The following is a 17,614-nucleotide window of genomic DNA, read 5'->3' on the forward strand; positions in this document are numbered from 1 at the left end:
TTGTTTCAGCAAATAAATATTTCGTTTTTTCAGGTATAAACTGCATTTATTTTTTACTTTTTATTTAAACTACGTCAATACTGAATCGATTTGCTTGGCAGATGTATCGTTGAAAATGTTTAAATCCGTGTCAATCACACGAAATTACAAAAAGATGACAATTTTTTTTCATAGTGCAGTGGCACGAATACACAAGTTGCTGTATTCAATTGTCGACGAATCTTCTTTGGCAATGAGCTCTACGAAATACAGTGTCTTCAAAATAATGCAATGATGAATAAGTTCTCGATGTCGATCATTCAATGCATCTTTTGGATAAAAAGTTTATAATCACGATTTTAGAACTCAGAACAGTTTTTATGAAATAAAAGTAATGCCTCTTATATGCGTACGTTAAAGGTGACGATATATCTACCATCTAGTGCATATTTAGAGTTTTTTCTTGAACAAAACAGTTTGTATTTTAGATTTCCGTTACTAAGGCGTCTTCGAATTTCAATATTGATTTCAATTTCCGTCTAAAGCTTGATATAAATGTAACAACAAACAATATTCTAACTTATTGCTGGTTTGTTTCATGATCCAAATATCCCGTTGTTTCCTCTTGAAGAATATGCGAAGTCCATTGAAAGTTTGTTTATGGCCCAAAAGTATCCGGTTTGTTTTTCAGTCCTCATCGCATGGTTGAAGCAATTAGTTCCAGTCAATATTCTATTTTTGCAGGTTTGTTTCATGATCCAAGTATCCCGTTGTTTCTTATTAAAGAATATTTCAAGTCAATTGAAGGTTTGTTTATGGCCCAAAAGTATCCGGTTTGTTTTTAAGGTCGTTATTAGTTGAAGCAATTTGTTCCTATTCTGCCTTCGCAGGCTTGTTCTTGTGCCTGCGTGCGAGCTTCAGGAATCGTTTGAGCTTCTTCTTCTTTGTCTTTGGATCCATTGCCTAAGGAAAGGAAAAAGATGAAAAGAAATACAACAAATTGAGGATATATCGAAATTGTATTCAAAGGAGATGATAAATGATCAAAAAGAAAATGGTATAGACATGATACAAGGCTGATTAAAGACCGACATGTCATGATGCGTTATCTATTCATCATTGGCATTGTATGTTTATAAGTATGAAAAAAATCCCTTGTGGAGTTAAGGTCTTAATGACCTCTATCGATTACAATATTTTGGGTTTAATTCAACTTACAATTTAAACAGGTAATGGAATGTACCGTTCGGAGTCAGAACATACGAGTAAAGAAAGGAATTAAAATGAAATCACCCTAATAATTAGAGTCAGATTGTTTAATTACCATTTGTTGGTTATCAGAAGAGGTGTCCGAAATCATTCCCAGGGTGGTTGATTTTGGAAATCGTCTCTGGGAAGGCTCCTTCCTGGTCTTTTTAGAAGGCTAGAGAGAGAGATTAAAATAGAAAAGTTAAGTTCCGAGATTCTTTGACAAATCTAACGCATATTATATCATTTTTAAATTAACAAAACAAAAGTGTTATCGTTCAAGCCAGTAAATATTTCTTTTTTAATCAATGGAAGTATTTAAAGTAAGATTGCAGGAATCCATGAAATGAAAGGTTGATTTTAAAAGTATCGTATCACCTTTGAAAAATCCCCTCCATTAACAGCAGGAGCAGTGATGATGTCTTCAGATCTTGAAGCATCATTATCTGGCTCTTTTGGACAAGATGGACGTCCATGATCTGTTTCGAAGAGATTATTCTCAAATTCTTCTCCTTGGCCGACGTTGGTGAGAAGGTCATTTGGCTGCTTTAGGGGCTCGGTGGTCCAGTTCTGGATTTTTGGACGAGGGACCGGTAACTCCCGCTTCAGTTGATCACCAAGAGATCCAGTGTTCTTGATCTCGAGCACGTCATTTGTTGCCAAAGAAGATGGCTTTGGCGAGACGACCGTGATGTCATCAGAAAGCGATTTGATATCTGGAACGTCCTCGGTTGTAGCATCAAGGACTTTCTGGATTCGAGCAGCAGAAACCACATTGGCCCTGGTTTTAAGAGGCTCACTGGTTGGTCTCATGGTGATCAAGCGTGCCTTGCCCGATGCATCGGTCGAACTGTCATTCCTAACAGCCTGGTTGGCAGATCTGGATTCCCTGGTAGAAGTGATGTTTAGGTAAGGCTCATTCAGTGGTTTAACATTGATGACCCTTACGTTGGGATTGCCGCCGTTATTCTGGCTTTGGATGTCAGGCAGAGCAGTATCGGATTCGGATTCCTCAGGGGTCATTATCTGCAAGGTAGGCTCTTGAGCTGGTAGAACATTAATGATCCTCGCTTTAGAAGCAACGCCGTTGACCTGGCTTATGCTCTCTGTGTAACATCGGGATTCATCGGTGTCTTTGTCCAGGTTGGAGTCATCTACTGGTTTGATGACGATCTGTTTCAGATTCTCAGCAACTCTGGCCTCAAGCACCTTCTCATCAGATACCGAGTCCAAATAAGCATTAGTCTTCAAAGGCTCTTGACTGGGTTGGGTCAGTTGGACATCAGATCTGGATCCTTTGGTAGTCTTCGGAGAAGATGACACAGTGGATTCGATGGATGGTGTGATCTTTGGCAGGAAGCTGAAGTCGTTGTTACGACTGGGTTGTTCCTATTACAAGAAACCAATTGAATATAAGTTGTTCATGTTAAATTCATATCTCCCATAGTTGTTATGAATATCCTGCACGTTTATGCAAAATTACATTTCTGGTAAAGTAATTGCACTCAACCATGCAAAAGCCCCTAAATTATGATTGAAAAATCGACAGTAACGGAGGAGATACTACTACTTATTATTTACAAAACTTAAACTAAAACTGAAAACTGTGCAGACCAAACATAATCTTGGTACATCAGCTGAAATAGATTGAAGGAAACGTGGGAAAACCTAAAATATATTGATGTTGTATTCAATTTGCAATATTGTTCACGTACCATATTCACAGATGTGTACTTCTCTGTCTGATCTGTCACATCCACGCCAGAATTCTTGTGCGAAGTCAGGGTGTCCTGATTAAATGAAACCAAGTAAAGTATATTACATTACAACAACAATTTAAAAGGGAAAACATCATTTATGGGAAGTATTTCCTGTTAAGGTACAAATCACATAATGTTCAGTATAAGTCACAAACGGGCTAATTAAACTTCTTTTAAACTGTGACAATAGTTTTCATTATCGAGATTCCAAATCCATCTCATATTAACTACGATAATTCATTTTGAGACACATACCGGTTGCTTGTTGACAGAGAAGATAGAATATCCTCCTTTTGGAGCAGCAAGCTTGGGGATAAAGAAAATAAAGTAAAAGATTAACTTTTTACTTCCAAAACTTACATCAATCACTTTAGAAGTGTTATATTTGAAGACAGTATTCCTCGATCTAAAACGGTGTTATGCAGTAATTCTTAAATGGTTTATCAGAACATTTCAACGTATTACACGATTTATTCAAATTTCCTATTAAGAATTAGTTGTCAGCTTGTATGCCACACTCGACCCTGGTGAGGTAAACTTATTTCCTTTTTTGAACGGCATGACAGCACAGATATGTGCACTGTAATGACCCAATATCATTGATATTATCACCGATAAAGTCAAATTATTCACTACGCCGGCCATCATCACTTTATTTCTCCTCATTGAAAATGATGATTAAAGTAAAATAAATTGTCAGATCAATACCTTCTCTTCACAAGCTAATGTCTCTTTGTCTTCTGTCTTGATGTAATCAGATACAGGAGAAGTTCCGGTGTCCTGTAAGAAGTACACGAGGTCAACATCTTCATTAGATAGCTCCGTAGTTTAATTGCTGATGTAAAGGAAGTTCTCATGAATTCTGAATTCACAATGTGTGGACGTAATCTTGTTATTTCATATAATGTATATATGTTTTATTTCAAACATATGAAACATTTCTTTGTAGGAGTAAACTATTTTCTAGCAATTTTTTTAAAAGTAATAATTAAAAAAAAAACGTTTACTTTATTTGAAATTATTTCTAACATTTTTATCTATACATCTTAGGGTACTCACCGGTTGTTTCTGGACGGAGAATATAGAGAATCCTCCCTTGGGAACAGAAGCCTATTTAAAAAATAAGAGGCAAAATGAATAATTCTTCATTCATCCAGGCATGTTGTAACTATTCAATTGATTTAGACACAACTTCATCTGCGACTGAAAGAGTTGAACCCATTTGCAACTGATGTCATTATTAAGGTATTAAGTAATTAAGAATCATACAATACACGTATGATTGATTGTTTGGCACGCAAGTAGTTTTTATTTCCATATCTTTATTCAACAATCTCTTACAACTTACCGTGGAGATCTCAACTGTTGCGCTGTCTTCCTTCGGATATTGTTTCTGACCGGTTGGTGACCCAGCAGGAGTGATCTTCATCGACTGCCTAGCCACTACGGAAGGCATGGAAACAAATACCGAGGACGTTGCAGGTGTCCGTTTCTGAACAGTACCAGATACCGTTGGTATAACCGGTGATGATGTTTGGTATGATAGGTCAACATTAGCAGACACGGTTGGTATCTCCGGTGAGGTATTCGGTATGATAGGTCAACAGTAGCAGACACGGTTGGTATCTCCGGTAAGGATGGTCGAAGAAGGACAGCCAGGCACTCTTCCGATGGTGCATTGAAAGGCAACTAAATTAAGAATAAAACGAATTTCATGTAACACTCAAGAAAATCTCTTTTGTTTTCCTTTAATGGAAATCTAGATCCTCGTCTACATTTTTTAAACATAAAAAAAAATCAATTCGGTTTATCTTTAAGTGGCACGTCATGTTCCAATACAAAGACTAATTTCCTCCTTTTGAGTTATTGTCCACATGAATATGGAAAAAACCCAAGTTGATTTCATTTGATGTTATTTTTGTTGACATTTATGTTGTACACCTTGATAATGACTATAAAAGCATATTAGAATCTAAATAAAACAAGGACCTACCACAGGAGTTTGGAAGTGCTGGGGTCCTTCGGGGATAGTCAATGTCGTACCAGGTCCGATATCCGATTTCTTTCCAGTTTGGAAAATGGAATAAAAGTCCTTCGATGGAATATAGAGATCTTCTACGTCCTCATCGATATCACGGAATGAAACCTAATAATCAAAAATAATAAGTAAAAAAAACATGCTAATATATATGCCTACATGTGTCTATTCTATCATTACTCATTTGTTTATTCTTTTCCTTTATTTCAACAGAAAAGACTTACTAAGTTTTTAAAGATTTCTCTTCATGTCTTCAACATATATATTCAAGAAAGGTTTATATACGCCTTGACAAGGGTACATGTATATAGAACTAGGAATCTATGTAAACTTAATACATAACTTTAAGATTCGTAGATACTTGATGTTATGTGAATATCAGAAATATTAAAAACAAATAACGATATGTATCAGTCTTTATACCTTGCCTGCTCGCAGATGGAAAGGGAACCGTTTATTAAGACGGTCCGGTCGCGTTATGTACAGGAAATAGGCATGTCCAGTAAAACACAAAGCCAGGTCGATCCCATTCCAGATATTAGGACTGTAATAGAAATGAAATGAAATCTAATTCAGGTAAAATCGTGAGAAACAGGAATTATTTGTAATATAATGATTTCTCGGTCGAGGATCAAGCAGTTGCATACTTGAGTAATTGCGCTGTATCACCGTATGTGATTATGAAAAAATAGTCGAACTGTTGAAGCACATAGCTTTTAATATCTTTTCAAAATAAAGTGCAATGGATGACAGAATGGAAGATCCCCGAGCTTTACCTGACATATCACAATTAGGTGTGCACACCTGCTTCCAAATAGTCCTATTTTATTGGAAAAGTATAACCTAGGCCTAAACTTTCCATTTAGGAATTAAGTTCTTCAAAACAGGTCATATTCAGGATAGCTCTCCGTGTGCTTACAAAAAATGGTCTATAATTCTACTATTAAGTTAATCCATTTTATTTTGTGTGTGCAGAAAGTCATTTAAAAAAGGGGAATGGTTAAGGTTTTGAATCGATCAGTTTCTAATGAAAACAGAAGATCGTTAATAACTTAAAAGTTTTTAAGAAGATTACCTTCCTTCTGACATATTTAAACGATACATATTATATGTATTTAATGCGATAGATAAAAACTGAAAAATATGAAGTACCTTTTCAGAACTGGGTAGACGTACAAGTATAGAAGTCGATAGGTAGGCTCAGCTACAAACCAAACACTAAAGAAGATAGTGAATGGTAAATAGAAGGGCACCTTTCTTGGGTGGTTCTTGATCGTCACAATACAGCCGTATACGAAAATGATAGCACCTGATAATACAGAGAGGAAGAGAGAGAGAGAAAGAGAGGGGCACAACCTGTTTTTATTTTCATACTAGTAAATAATAAAAGAGGGTAATAATATTCCTTAAAGCACTAAGAGACTCTTTAGACTGTTTTTAAAACGTACTTTTTATCCTGCAAAATATTGATCAGATATCTATTGAAAAAATCTAATTTGTATCTAATTTCCATTGTTAATTTTTGTTAATCTGTAGAAGGAACTATCGAGATAGGCCCTTAAATGTTGTAGGCTTATTATAAAAGAACTCATTTCATATAGGCACGTTTTCATAAAAAGTTGTAAACACTAATTATGTCATTAATGACACTACCTGCCACCCCCCCCCCCCTTATTGGCTTTTCAGCCAATCAAATGAAACACTTTTCAAGTAACTTACCAATATTACCAATGCAGAGTTGATTTAGTTACAAGTGTGAACAATTTCATGAAACCATACCATTTATTGTAGTACATTAATCAATCTTAGTATCAATCAACATTTCTTACCAGTAAACTTTAGGCCAATCAAACCGCTTGCTGATAGTGACGTCATACTGACAATGATGTCTTGGGGGTCCAGGAGCACACGTTGGTCAAAGAAGACGATGGTGTAGAAGGTCAAGTAGATGAAACCAAAACATATCGTCTTCACTGTTCCAGGAAGGCTTATCTGAGCTCTGTGAAAGCAAAAGTGAAATTAATGTCCTCGTTTATTGTCGTCGTCATCATCATCATCATTATTATATTTACCATCATCGTCATCATCACCATCATCACTTTAAAATATAATCCTAATTCACGTCTATTAGTTTCTACAAAGTGTGAGGTAGTACTTACCTGGTGATAGAGAACCCCTTTGACACAAGCAGCAGAACACACACAAAGAAAACCGTAGACAGCCACGAGAAAACCTCAGCTAAAAAATAGCAGAAATAAACATATTAAATTAATATAGTATTCATTTTAGACTATTAGGTAGAACACGATAACTCGACCATTTCAATCTGCCAAATTATCATCAATAATAATGTTACCTTATCGTATTACACTTTTTTTGATCATATTATTTATGTGTTTTTGGTTAAGAAAGTACATGTATTAGGCTGTATGTCAATAAATTTGTTGTTTTTGGAAGAGTGCAAATTAATGATTTTAAGATTGAAAATGTTGCCATTATTTAATTATTCTTCAAATTACCAGCGTCTTGCATCTTAGTCATTTCAAGTCCAGTCCGGGCAAACCTCGATAAATCGATGTTTAGGAGTAGAAGACACACTGTCTTGAAGAACAGACTGCTATAGAATAACCGATAGGTCAGGTGCAGTAGTTTCCTCAGCGACAAGATGTCTAAAATAAAAGTAAAACAACATTAATTCATAAACAGAAATGTTAAAAAATATTTGATACATTTAAAAGTCAGACAGTCTATTTTCATCTTTAAAAATGATGCTAAATGTAGATGCCTTAAAAAAGACTGAACAAAAAAAGTTATCATGAAAGAATAATAAAAAATGCCTCCGTATTCATGAATATTTTTTTTTATAGATGATTACAAAGTTTGAAAGTGAAAAAAATCCTAAAACTCTCAAGGTTCAGTAAAAGAAATATATATATATATTATATATATATATAATCAAAACTTCATCTAGTTGAATTATTGTTAGCAAGATTAATGAACAACGGATTGAAAATTATAAACTTACATCTGAATCGAGTAGCCACAATAGTCATCACCACGTATCCAAGAAAGAAGGCCAAGTCAGTCTCCATCATGACTAAAGGGAAGGTACAAATATATATATATATATAATATATATATATATATATATATATAAATGTATATATATATAATATATATATATACGTGTAACGTTATACATGTACAACAGCTTTTGGCAACTCTTTTTTATAAAAATTGTAAAGAAATGGATGAAGAGAACAATGGTAGGCGTAGCTTAAATCAAGGTTCCCCAGAGCTATCTACCCTTTTGGAAAAATTGGTGATGCCGAAAAAATGTCTCTGCCGGAATCGAACCCGGGCCCCAGCTTTGAACGCCGGTGCCTTAACCACTAGACCACAGAGACGGGTTAATGGTTAGGGCGAACCCAATCCGATTGACCGTCAGATTTTCGACACTTACCAATTATAATTTCCTTTGTCGGGTGAAGTGGGTTTAACAATGACAAGCCGCCATGCCTCAGCTGGATCAAAGCTCTTGCTTCGATACAGTATATATATATATATATATATATATATAGATATATATATAATATATATATATATTATAAGAGAAAATACATTAATTTAATTTTTATTTCTTTAAAGATGATTATGTACTTCCAAATGAACCTCGAACAATCAATCGATGATACCTACAGAGCTATTATTCTTCAGCTGCCTACGTTGATATCCTTCTAGTAATTAGGATTTTTCAATCAAATAAAAAATCAGACCTGTTGCTTTTTTTTATTGTCATGCTGATTAGTAAGCTTGTTATATTTCCATCCTATGCACCATTCAATAAAAGAGGTATATTAATTTTAGGTATCATTACACAGAAGCTTACATTTCTGATTTTCAGCGAATTCTTTGAGACGATTGTTTCCATTTGTCATGTGCAAAGAAAACGAGACATTCCTCAACCCTTTCCGGTTGGATCGGCAATTAGTCAGGTGAACAAAATAGTACTGTGGGCGCTGTCGGGATTCGAAGTCGATGGTACCTTGACAAACCAGCCACTGGATGAAGAGAGTGCAAAATATATATTAAATTATTTATAAGGCAGTTAGTATCCAGAATTAGAATGGAAATAACAACCTACTGACATCTTAGAAGGATATTTAGAATAATTTGAAAAGTCTGGTCTGCTTTGTCCCATCACAATGGTGTCGTCATGAAAAAGCCGAAAGTATGAACTTTATCACAATTATTTGTACTATTATTACTACTCCTACAACAACTAATCCTACAACTACTTCTTCTACTACTACTACTACTACTACTACTACTACTACTACTACTACTACTACTACTACTACTACTACTACTACTACTACTACTACTACTACTACTACTATTACTACTACTTGTACTACTACTTCTTCTTCTTATTATTTTTCTACTACTACAACTACTATAGTATACTACTACTACTACTTTGTGGAGGAGCCATGGTGTAGTGGTTCTGACTCTCGCCTTGTAAACAGGGGGTCGTGTGTTCGAATCCCACCACGGTCTGGCGTCCTTTGGCAAGGCGTTAATCCACACTTTGCCACTCTCGACCCAGGTGCTAAATGGGTACCCGGTAGGATGTGAAAGTCATTGTAGCTTGTCCAGTACTGTGTGCGCCTCACCGGCGCACACAGTACTGACTGGAATACTCCCCAGGGAGTGGAGGATGTGCACACGTTGTGTGCGGGAATGACTGATTGAATCCGATGACAGGGGTTATATCTGTAAAGCGCTTAGACACGTCGTTCCGATGTATTAAGCGCTATATGAAAGCGGATTATTACTACTACTACTACTACTACTACTACTACTACTACTACTACTACTACTACTACACTACTACTACTACTACTACTACTACTACTACTGCTACTACTACTACCACTACTACTACCACTACCACTACTACTACTACTATTACTACTACTACTACTACCACTACTTATACATGTACCACTACTTTTACTACTGCTACTACTACTACTACTACTACTGCTACTACTACTACTACTATTACTGCTACTACTGCTATTACTACTACTACTTCTACTACTACTACTACTATACTACTACTACTACTACTACTACTACTACTACTACTGCTACTACTACTACTACTACTACCATTACTACTACTACTAGTAGTACTATAGTAATGATATAGGGCCTACATTGACCATTCTTTCTCACTTTAGCATCATTTCATTTCTATGAAATTGGTCAGTGGTTTTTGGCCATGTCGGGTACAACTCTTACCAAAGATTTGTTGCCTAATAAAATTTTTCTCAATTTTTAGAAGTGTAACGCCGTTTAATTATATACTCACTTTGAAACCATTGTCATCAGTAGTCACGTGACAAACAGGATCAAGACCAGTCAATTTGATTTTAAAATCAAGATCTTTAACCCTATCAATCTTCCCCCGACAGGTCTATAAGAAAAGAAAAGAAAAACCGTGTTTAAAGAAGATCGCGTTCTTTAATGCGAGCAGTAATTATTCCGGCCCAATTTAGGTTGAATATAAAGCGCAAAATTAAAAAAAAATCAACAAGTAAGATTTTGTAGGATCTAGTAAGTCGTCTGCAATATACCGTATAAATAATACTTACAGTTTATCATCATTATTATTTTTTTTTTTTGGGGGGGGAAACTTGTATGACATTTTACGGGCTTACCGTACAATTTAAGTGTTAATAACCATGATTTTTAATGGTTTCTCCTTTTTTTAATATGATATTTTTTCACATCTTACATATTCGTGTAGAATTTTTTTCAGGATGAAGAGGAGGGTATCAAAATATAACGTATCAACCAAAAATAGCAGGTCCTTCCTTCCTCGTTTACATATGTAAAGAAGGAAGAGGTAAAAACGGGATAAGTAAACATTTAACACAAACAAATAACTTCGGATCATGAATGCAATATTTACTTTCATCATCGCACTCAAGTTAAATATGAAATCAAATAAAGTGATAAGAATTATTGTGTATATAAAAATGCAAATTAAAATGTTTGATTACCAGTCTATCTTCGTTCGGTCGTATGCTTCCCCACTGTCCATAGCTTTCATCGAATATGACGAGACGATAGCAGCATTGGTCCTATAAATAGGTTTTTATTAGCATATAATTATGTAATGTTAACATAATTTATCACGGAAGGTGATGTTTTATAGAAAATAGTTTACCATTCTTCGGTTGATTTTGAATCGAATATGACGAGTCGATAGTAGCATTAACTCTATAAAAACGTTATATTTTAATAGGGAATGTTAAAACAATTTATAATAAAAATAACTGATATACAATTTAAAATTAGCAATTATACTATTCCTCGGTTAATTTTGAATTGTTGATTTACCTGTAGAGCTTTCAACATAAAAGTTTAAAACAAAACATAAGTCAAAATAGGAAAATCAAGTCGCAGTCATTAACTCAAGGCTATATGTTAATAAAAGGATGAAAAATGAAAATTGTTCTTGAGTCTAATGCTCTTTCTGGTAACTCCTCTAGGAACTCGGCAGGACAGCTTTTGCTGGCAAACTCCAAGCTGGTATAACATAGGAAACATTTTACGCCTAGTTCAATAAGTCACAGAGGCCGACCTTATTCTATTATTCTCGGTCCTTTTTATCAAAGTGGAGACAATGGCAGAGTGGGAGTCGAACTCACAACCTTCCAATAATGAGTCCAATGTTCTAACCACGTGACCACACGACCCCCTTAAAATAAAGGGCCAGTGAATTTTTTCATATCTATCTCAATTTTGAGACCAGGAATGTTAAATGCGTTCTTTATTAGAAAAATTAGTTCAGATGGATCTGAAAGTTAGATTGATTTCATCAAGTTGAAAAGGGGATTACTTACAGCGGGATACATTAGTGTGAAGTTCAGGACATTATCTTCACTGTTTCTGAAATAAAAACTATCCATGAAGGCAATATCCTATGAGAGAACGAGGAAGAAAGAGAGAGGGGGATATTAACGTGATTAGAGGGCGTATAATGCAAAAGAGAAATTTCTTTGAGATGTTAAAAAATGTTTAAAAAATCTACAAATTTCAAGGACTGCAGACTGTATACTTATTATGTAAACGGAGCAAGTTTAGCTTCGATGCATGTGAGATTATGATTTGGTGTTTTTAGTACTTCAATAGTTTTGAAATTAGTTAAGGCCCAGTTTTAGATTCCCTCAATATTACATCGAGCTCTCACAGTCTCTTTCTCTGTGTATCTTATTCTCTGCAGTCTTCCTTTATAAAATTAATATTCATTAGCTTTTTTATTTTATCATATGTTTTCTTCATACACTGCAAAAACTCTGGTGTTGATTTAACACCAGCTAGGAATCTATATATTTCCACACCAGAGAAGAGTTAAATAAAACCAGTTTTGTTTTGGTCTAACGCCAGATAGGTGTTTATACAACACCAATTAGTATCAAAATAGCATCACTTTGATTCCAAACTGGTGTTGTTTCAATACTTCTCTGGTGTGGACATAATATATAGATTCCATGATGGTGTTAAATCAACACCGGAGTTTTTGCAATGTATTTTGTTGTTTTCAAGTCTGTTTTAATTCTTGCATTTTATATAAAAAGGCAGTGTATTCATGGCGACTATACATTCTCGGTGAGAGAATATTCATAAGTCCTAAATTGTATGCATGTCCAAACAGAATGTTCGTCTAAAAGTTGGCAAATTTCAAAAGTTTTACGAGCAATCGAAAAATATTTCATGATCTGCTTTTTCGTGATTTCGCTTAATCTAACTAGAACGAGAGTGTTTGTTATTTTTTTTTATAATAGTCCAGACATCCAGACCCACCCTATTATGTAGAAACGAACACACTATCCAACCCCGACCCCCCCCCCCCCATCCTCAATCACCCCTCTATTTTTCTTGCTACTAACCTGTTCCGTAGAGATTTCCCCGCGTTTGAATTTGGCTTCTGCATTGCCCGAGACGAGCAAAATGCAGGCCAAAACCAGTACGAAGAATTTTCCAAGTTCCATAGTCGACATTCCGGTAAATCAGCTTTATTCACTTGATTTTCTAGCGAATTTACATGCTGAACACAAAGTTTGTTCCGATCGATGAGAAGCTTGAAAAAATTGTGATTAGTTGGTAGCAACGCGTTGACTATCAAACGATTAACTGATGACGCATGCGCGTATTGGGAGTGACGCAACAATGCACGCGCTTGCATAAAAAAATATTCACGGAAATTTACAAGGTTCCATGGTCCTTTAAAAATTACATTGATCTGAATCATGTGACCTGTCAGCTGATCGTTATGACCTCATCATCGATGTAGACCTAGACTAGATGTTTCCATCTCCAAGGAATGATATAATTATGTTCCTTGAAGAGACAAGACATTTGTATTTTAAGTTGCTGAGTGAGGTGGTAAAATTTATTGACATGTATTTGTTATGTTCAGGGGGGGGGGGGGTCACAACATAAAAAACGCAAAAGAAATATTCGAGTTGTTCTGGCCACAGAGTGTGTTGATCAGACTTTGTAGGAACACGAGGAGGAGCGTTTCATGAAAGGTCTTGCATGTCACAAGGGCATATGCTGGTTTGAGCATGGGGAGGTGGAACTTACGTGGTATCCATGGTATCGGGGTGCACATCTTGGGGAGGTGCAACTAAAGTTTTGAAAATCACCTGTCGAAAGCAGAAGAAGGGGTGCAAATTTCATTTTCCTATCCAGTGTCGGAACTCCTCTGCCTCGGCGGGAGGGTGCATGCACGTGCGCCAGTGCACCCCCAGCCTACGCCCTTGTGTCAGACGTTTCATCTGCAAGTTTATTTTTATCCGACAGAACGAAGCGAAAAAGATAATCGAAAATTAAACGGTAAAGGTAAGAGTCGATAACGTTTAAAGATTTTAAAGATTGCAATTTGAGTTAAAAATTCTGACAAAAAAGCAAAGTATTTTGTTATTAGCATTAAAACATACTTTTCAAATCGTAGATCCTCAAAGAAAAAAACGAGGGAGAGAAGCGACCGAGCTCCAGAAAATTGTAATATAAGAAACCCACAAGCTTAATCCCTCATATTATTTTCTGAATATTAAATAATTATGTCAAGATATATCACAAAATTGGATTTTATAACTAAAACGTCGCTCGCTTACAACTTAAAAAAAAATCACCTGACACGCCATATCTGGGGCCCGTTTAAAGGTCAAGTCCACCTCAGAAAAATGTTGATTTGAATCAATAGAGAAAAATCAGACAAGCACAATGCTGAAAATTTCATCAAAATCGGATGTAAAATAAGATAGTTATGACATTTTAAAGTTTCGCTTATTTTCAACAAAATAGTTATATGAATGAGCCAGTTACATCCAAATGAGAGAGTCGATGATGTCACTCATTCACTATTTCTTTTGTTTTTTATTGTTTGAATTATACAATATTTCAATTTTTACGAAATTGACGATTAGGACCTCCTTGCCTGAAGCACAAAATGTTAAAATGATGGAATTCCGAGTGTTCAGGGAGGAATGAAAATTCATTTCACATGACAATGATGAGAAAATAAAAATATTTCATATTTCATATAATAAAATACAAAAGAAACAGTGAGTGAGTGATGTCATCAACTCTCTCATTTGGATGTAACTGGCTCGTTCACTTAACTATTTTGTTGAAAATATAGAATCTTATTTTACATCCGATTTTGATGAAATTTTCAGTGTTATGCTTGTTGAATTTTTCTACTTTTATGCAAATCAAGTTTTTGTTGGGGTGGACTTGTCCTTTAATAAAGAGTTAAAACTGTTTTAACTGTGTCATTATGGCAACTACTGAGGCAACGGGGCTCAGCAGCCAATCAAAATCAAGGTCATCATGATAGTTGGCATGATCGCAAAGGGTTACAACAGTTGTAACTCTTTATCAAACGGGCCTCTGGCCTACTCGTTTTTGGTTCATTTCGCCACTAGGGGTGTCTTTCTCAATATAGAAATTCCTGCATTCGGCGTCCCTGGCAGTATTTTTTTTTTGTGGGATAGGGTATGTGACCGAGGCCGGCCATTCATATTTGCCGTCATATACTTCATGAAAACTGGGGGAAATTTTTTATTAAAAAAAATATTAAAAACAATTTTTTTTCATTCACCCTATTAATGAATACTCCATCATGCATCAAACCGACAAATCGAATACGATAATCTGTTGACTCGGGAAGCTAGGTCGCTTTGTATATTCTGCTTGTTCATCTCCAACGGGAATTTAGACAAAATGTTATGAAAATACCGATTCTGATTTATGACACGAATGACACGAAAGAAATTCATACAACTTTTAACACCCAGTCGAAGTCACGTGGTAATGCAATACCTAAAAACAAACTTCCTCCTACGTGTTTTTGTATATATAAGCAAGGAACTTCACATATTCTCTCTCATTTATCGAAACCTTGACAGCCACGAAAAATTGGTTTAGCCTATAAGTTGGTTGGTATAAATGTACTTGTATAATCGTCATTCTGTTACCTTGCTAACAGCATTGCTTTACTGAAACTGTTTGTTTGTGCAGCAGATATCTCGGACATCATGACGATAACGATAATATCAACCGCACACATTATTTCGATTTGTTATCAATCAATCTTGCTCGTGGTAGGTGTTCCTGGCAATCTCCTCATCATATTAACATACTGGAAGAGACCGCAACGAACCAGCAGCGGGGTCTTTATCATCGCCCTGGCTTTAGCCGATCTGGGCGTGTGTCTTATGAGCCCCGCCGTCATCTACCACTACGTCGAGTACTACGACTACCCCAGCAATTCCTTCTGCAAGTTTCGCTACTACACCAACCATGGGTTGATTTACGTTTCGCGGTTTCTCACGATAGCCGTGGCTATCGAGCGATACCTCGCCGTCTGCAAGCCGATGTCGAAGAGAATCCCGCCGAAGTACGCTGTCGTGATCGCGGCGTTGTGCGTTCCCATCGGATACATCCTGACAATTCCAATCGCTGTTGCCTTCCGTACCAAAGAACTACCCGGGTGCACGTACGATCTGCTCCCCCGACAAGTCCGATCCAGCTGTCAAATGGACATTGAAGGTGATCTTTCCGATCACATTCCTCGGAGGTCTTCTTGTCGTTGTCGTCTGTTATGCCAAAATATATCTGGTCATCAGAAGACAGATGCGCCTCCGAGAACGAATGCAGGGAGGGCAGTCTGCTGTCATCCTGTCTACCGAAGATGCAACTACGACTTCATCGTCAAACCGTGTAACCGCTAAGACATCGTTTCCCAGTCGATGTAAGGAGAGTGAAGACACAAGCAGTGGCCTACGAAAAGAAGAGATAGTCCTTACAGAAATAGGAAACGAGGGTGCGGTTGCTGACCAACCTAAGATGGAAACTGACAAGAACAAGAACTTTTCAGCTGTACAGGAACAGCTAGGTAAAGAAGACGTCGAGAAAGTGTCAAGGAAGAAAAGGAAATCCAGCTCGAAACCCAAGTCCAGTTCGATGGACAGTACGACGAAGATGTTGCTTATTGTTACCGTGGTGTACTTTGTCTCATTCTTGCCTCAGTTCGTCTCCATCCTCATCCCCAAAGCCATACAAATGTTGAGAATCAATCATAAGACGGGGTACGAAGTCTTCTCCTTCGTTCGAAGCCTAATCACCATAAATCACATCATCAACCCATTCGTGTACGGGTTCATCAACAAACGATTCAGAAAAGATTGCAAGGCAACTGTTATTGGTCTCAAAGATAAATACTTCAGGTGCTGAATCTTTCAATCTTAATCTTGCCGATTAGGGGGAAAAATACTATAAAAAGAAAAGACATTTTGTAAAGACATTTGATTTACTTAATAAGGTGAATAATCTATACTTTTTAAGCTGAGTAATAAGTTTAATTTGCCACTCCCAATCCAAACGCACATGCACATACACACGCACAGAACAAAAAAAATCCATACACACACATCTATTTCCCACCCGTTTACCCAAACATACATCCAAACACCACCCTTACACACACATAAATCCTACATACAATCCGCATACATCACACACACACATATATCCCACACAAACACACACATTACACCCAAACCCACACACCCACACAAACACACCCTCATAACACCCATACAGAGTTTACTGTTGTATAAATGTATGTATGTTGTTAGTTTGCCATGATATTGGCAATGACAATCATGACTATAAATGACTATTATATTGATTATTATTATAACCAGGAAAAATTACTATTTGTTTCCGTGGGAAAATGAATAGGACCCTTTTTCTGGGCCATGTAACATAACGTTTAGTGATTGATCGCGTGCTTATCTTTACATTGATCCTATATGCAATAACTAATGCAATCAATCGTAGAAACCAGCCCTGCAATGAACCTCTCAGTTTTATGTTATGGGGTCCTGTAACAAAAAAAAATCACAATTTCTATTTGATAGAGATGCGTGCAACTGAGTTCCTGGTTGTGTTTTAATTGCTCATTGCTCATAAGTAAAAAATGAAACAAAAAGCAAAACAA

The 17,614-nt window shown here is 36.2% G+C and overlaps 2 protein-coding genes and 1 pseudogene across 2 annotated transcripts; 1 reads left to right on the forward strand and 2 right to left on the reverse strand.

Moving 5' to 3' along the window:
- Positions 1 to 673: 673 nt before the first annotated feature.
- On the reverse strand, positions 674 to 4,416 carry LOC121412096. The gene is made up of 8 exons (XM_041605005.1): positions 4,336 to 4,416; positions 4,047 to 4,097; positions 3,696 to 3,767; positions 3,243 to 3,293; positions 2,943 to 3,017; positions 1,606 to 2,616; positions 1,304 to 1,402; positions 674 to 942 (listed from the first exon to the last, which is right to left on the reverse strand). Exons 1-8 carry the CDS (start codon positions 4,414 to 4,416, stop codon positions 853 to 855), a joined length of 1,530 nt encoding a protein of 509 aa, XP_041460939.1. The 3' UTR covers positions 674 to 852.
- LOC121412248 (transmembrane protein 145-like) lies at positions 4,373 to 12,020 on the reverse strand. Its single transcript, XM_041605151.1, has 12 exons — positions 11,946 to 12,020; positions 11,100 to 11,180; positions 10,406 to 10,510; positions 8,915 to 9,086; positions 8,051 to 8,122; positions 7,545 to 7,694; positions 7,185 to 7,263; positions 6,855 to 7,024; positions 6,178 to 6,334; positions 5,449 to 5,569; positions 4,981 to 5,133; positions 4,373 to 4,676 (listed from the first exon to the last, which is right to left on the reverse strand). The coding sequence occupies exons 1-12, from the start codon at positions 12,009 to 12,011 to the stop codon at positions 4,431 to 4,433; spliced, it is 1,572 nt and encodes a 523-aa protein (XP_041461085.1). The 5' UTR covers positions 12,012 to 12,020; the 3' UTR covers positions 4,373 to 4,430.
- A 3,278-nt stretch (positions 12,021 to 15,298) lies between these two features.
- Positions 15,299 to 17,136, forward strand: LOC121412250 (annotated as a pseudogene).
- The last annotated feature ends 478 nt before the right edge of the window (positions 17,137 to 17,614 follow it).

Source organism: Lytechinus variegatus, chromosome 3, assembly GCF_018143015.1.
Source record: "Lytechinus variegatus isolate NC3 chromosome 3, Lvar_3.0, whole genome shotgun sequence".
Lineage (NCBI taxonomy): Eukaryota > Metazoa > Echinodermata > Echinoidea > Temnopleuroida > Toxopneustidae > Lytechinus > Lytechinus variegatus.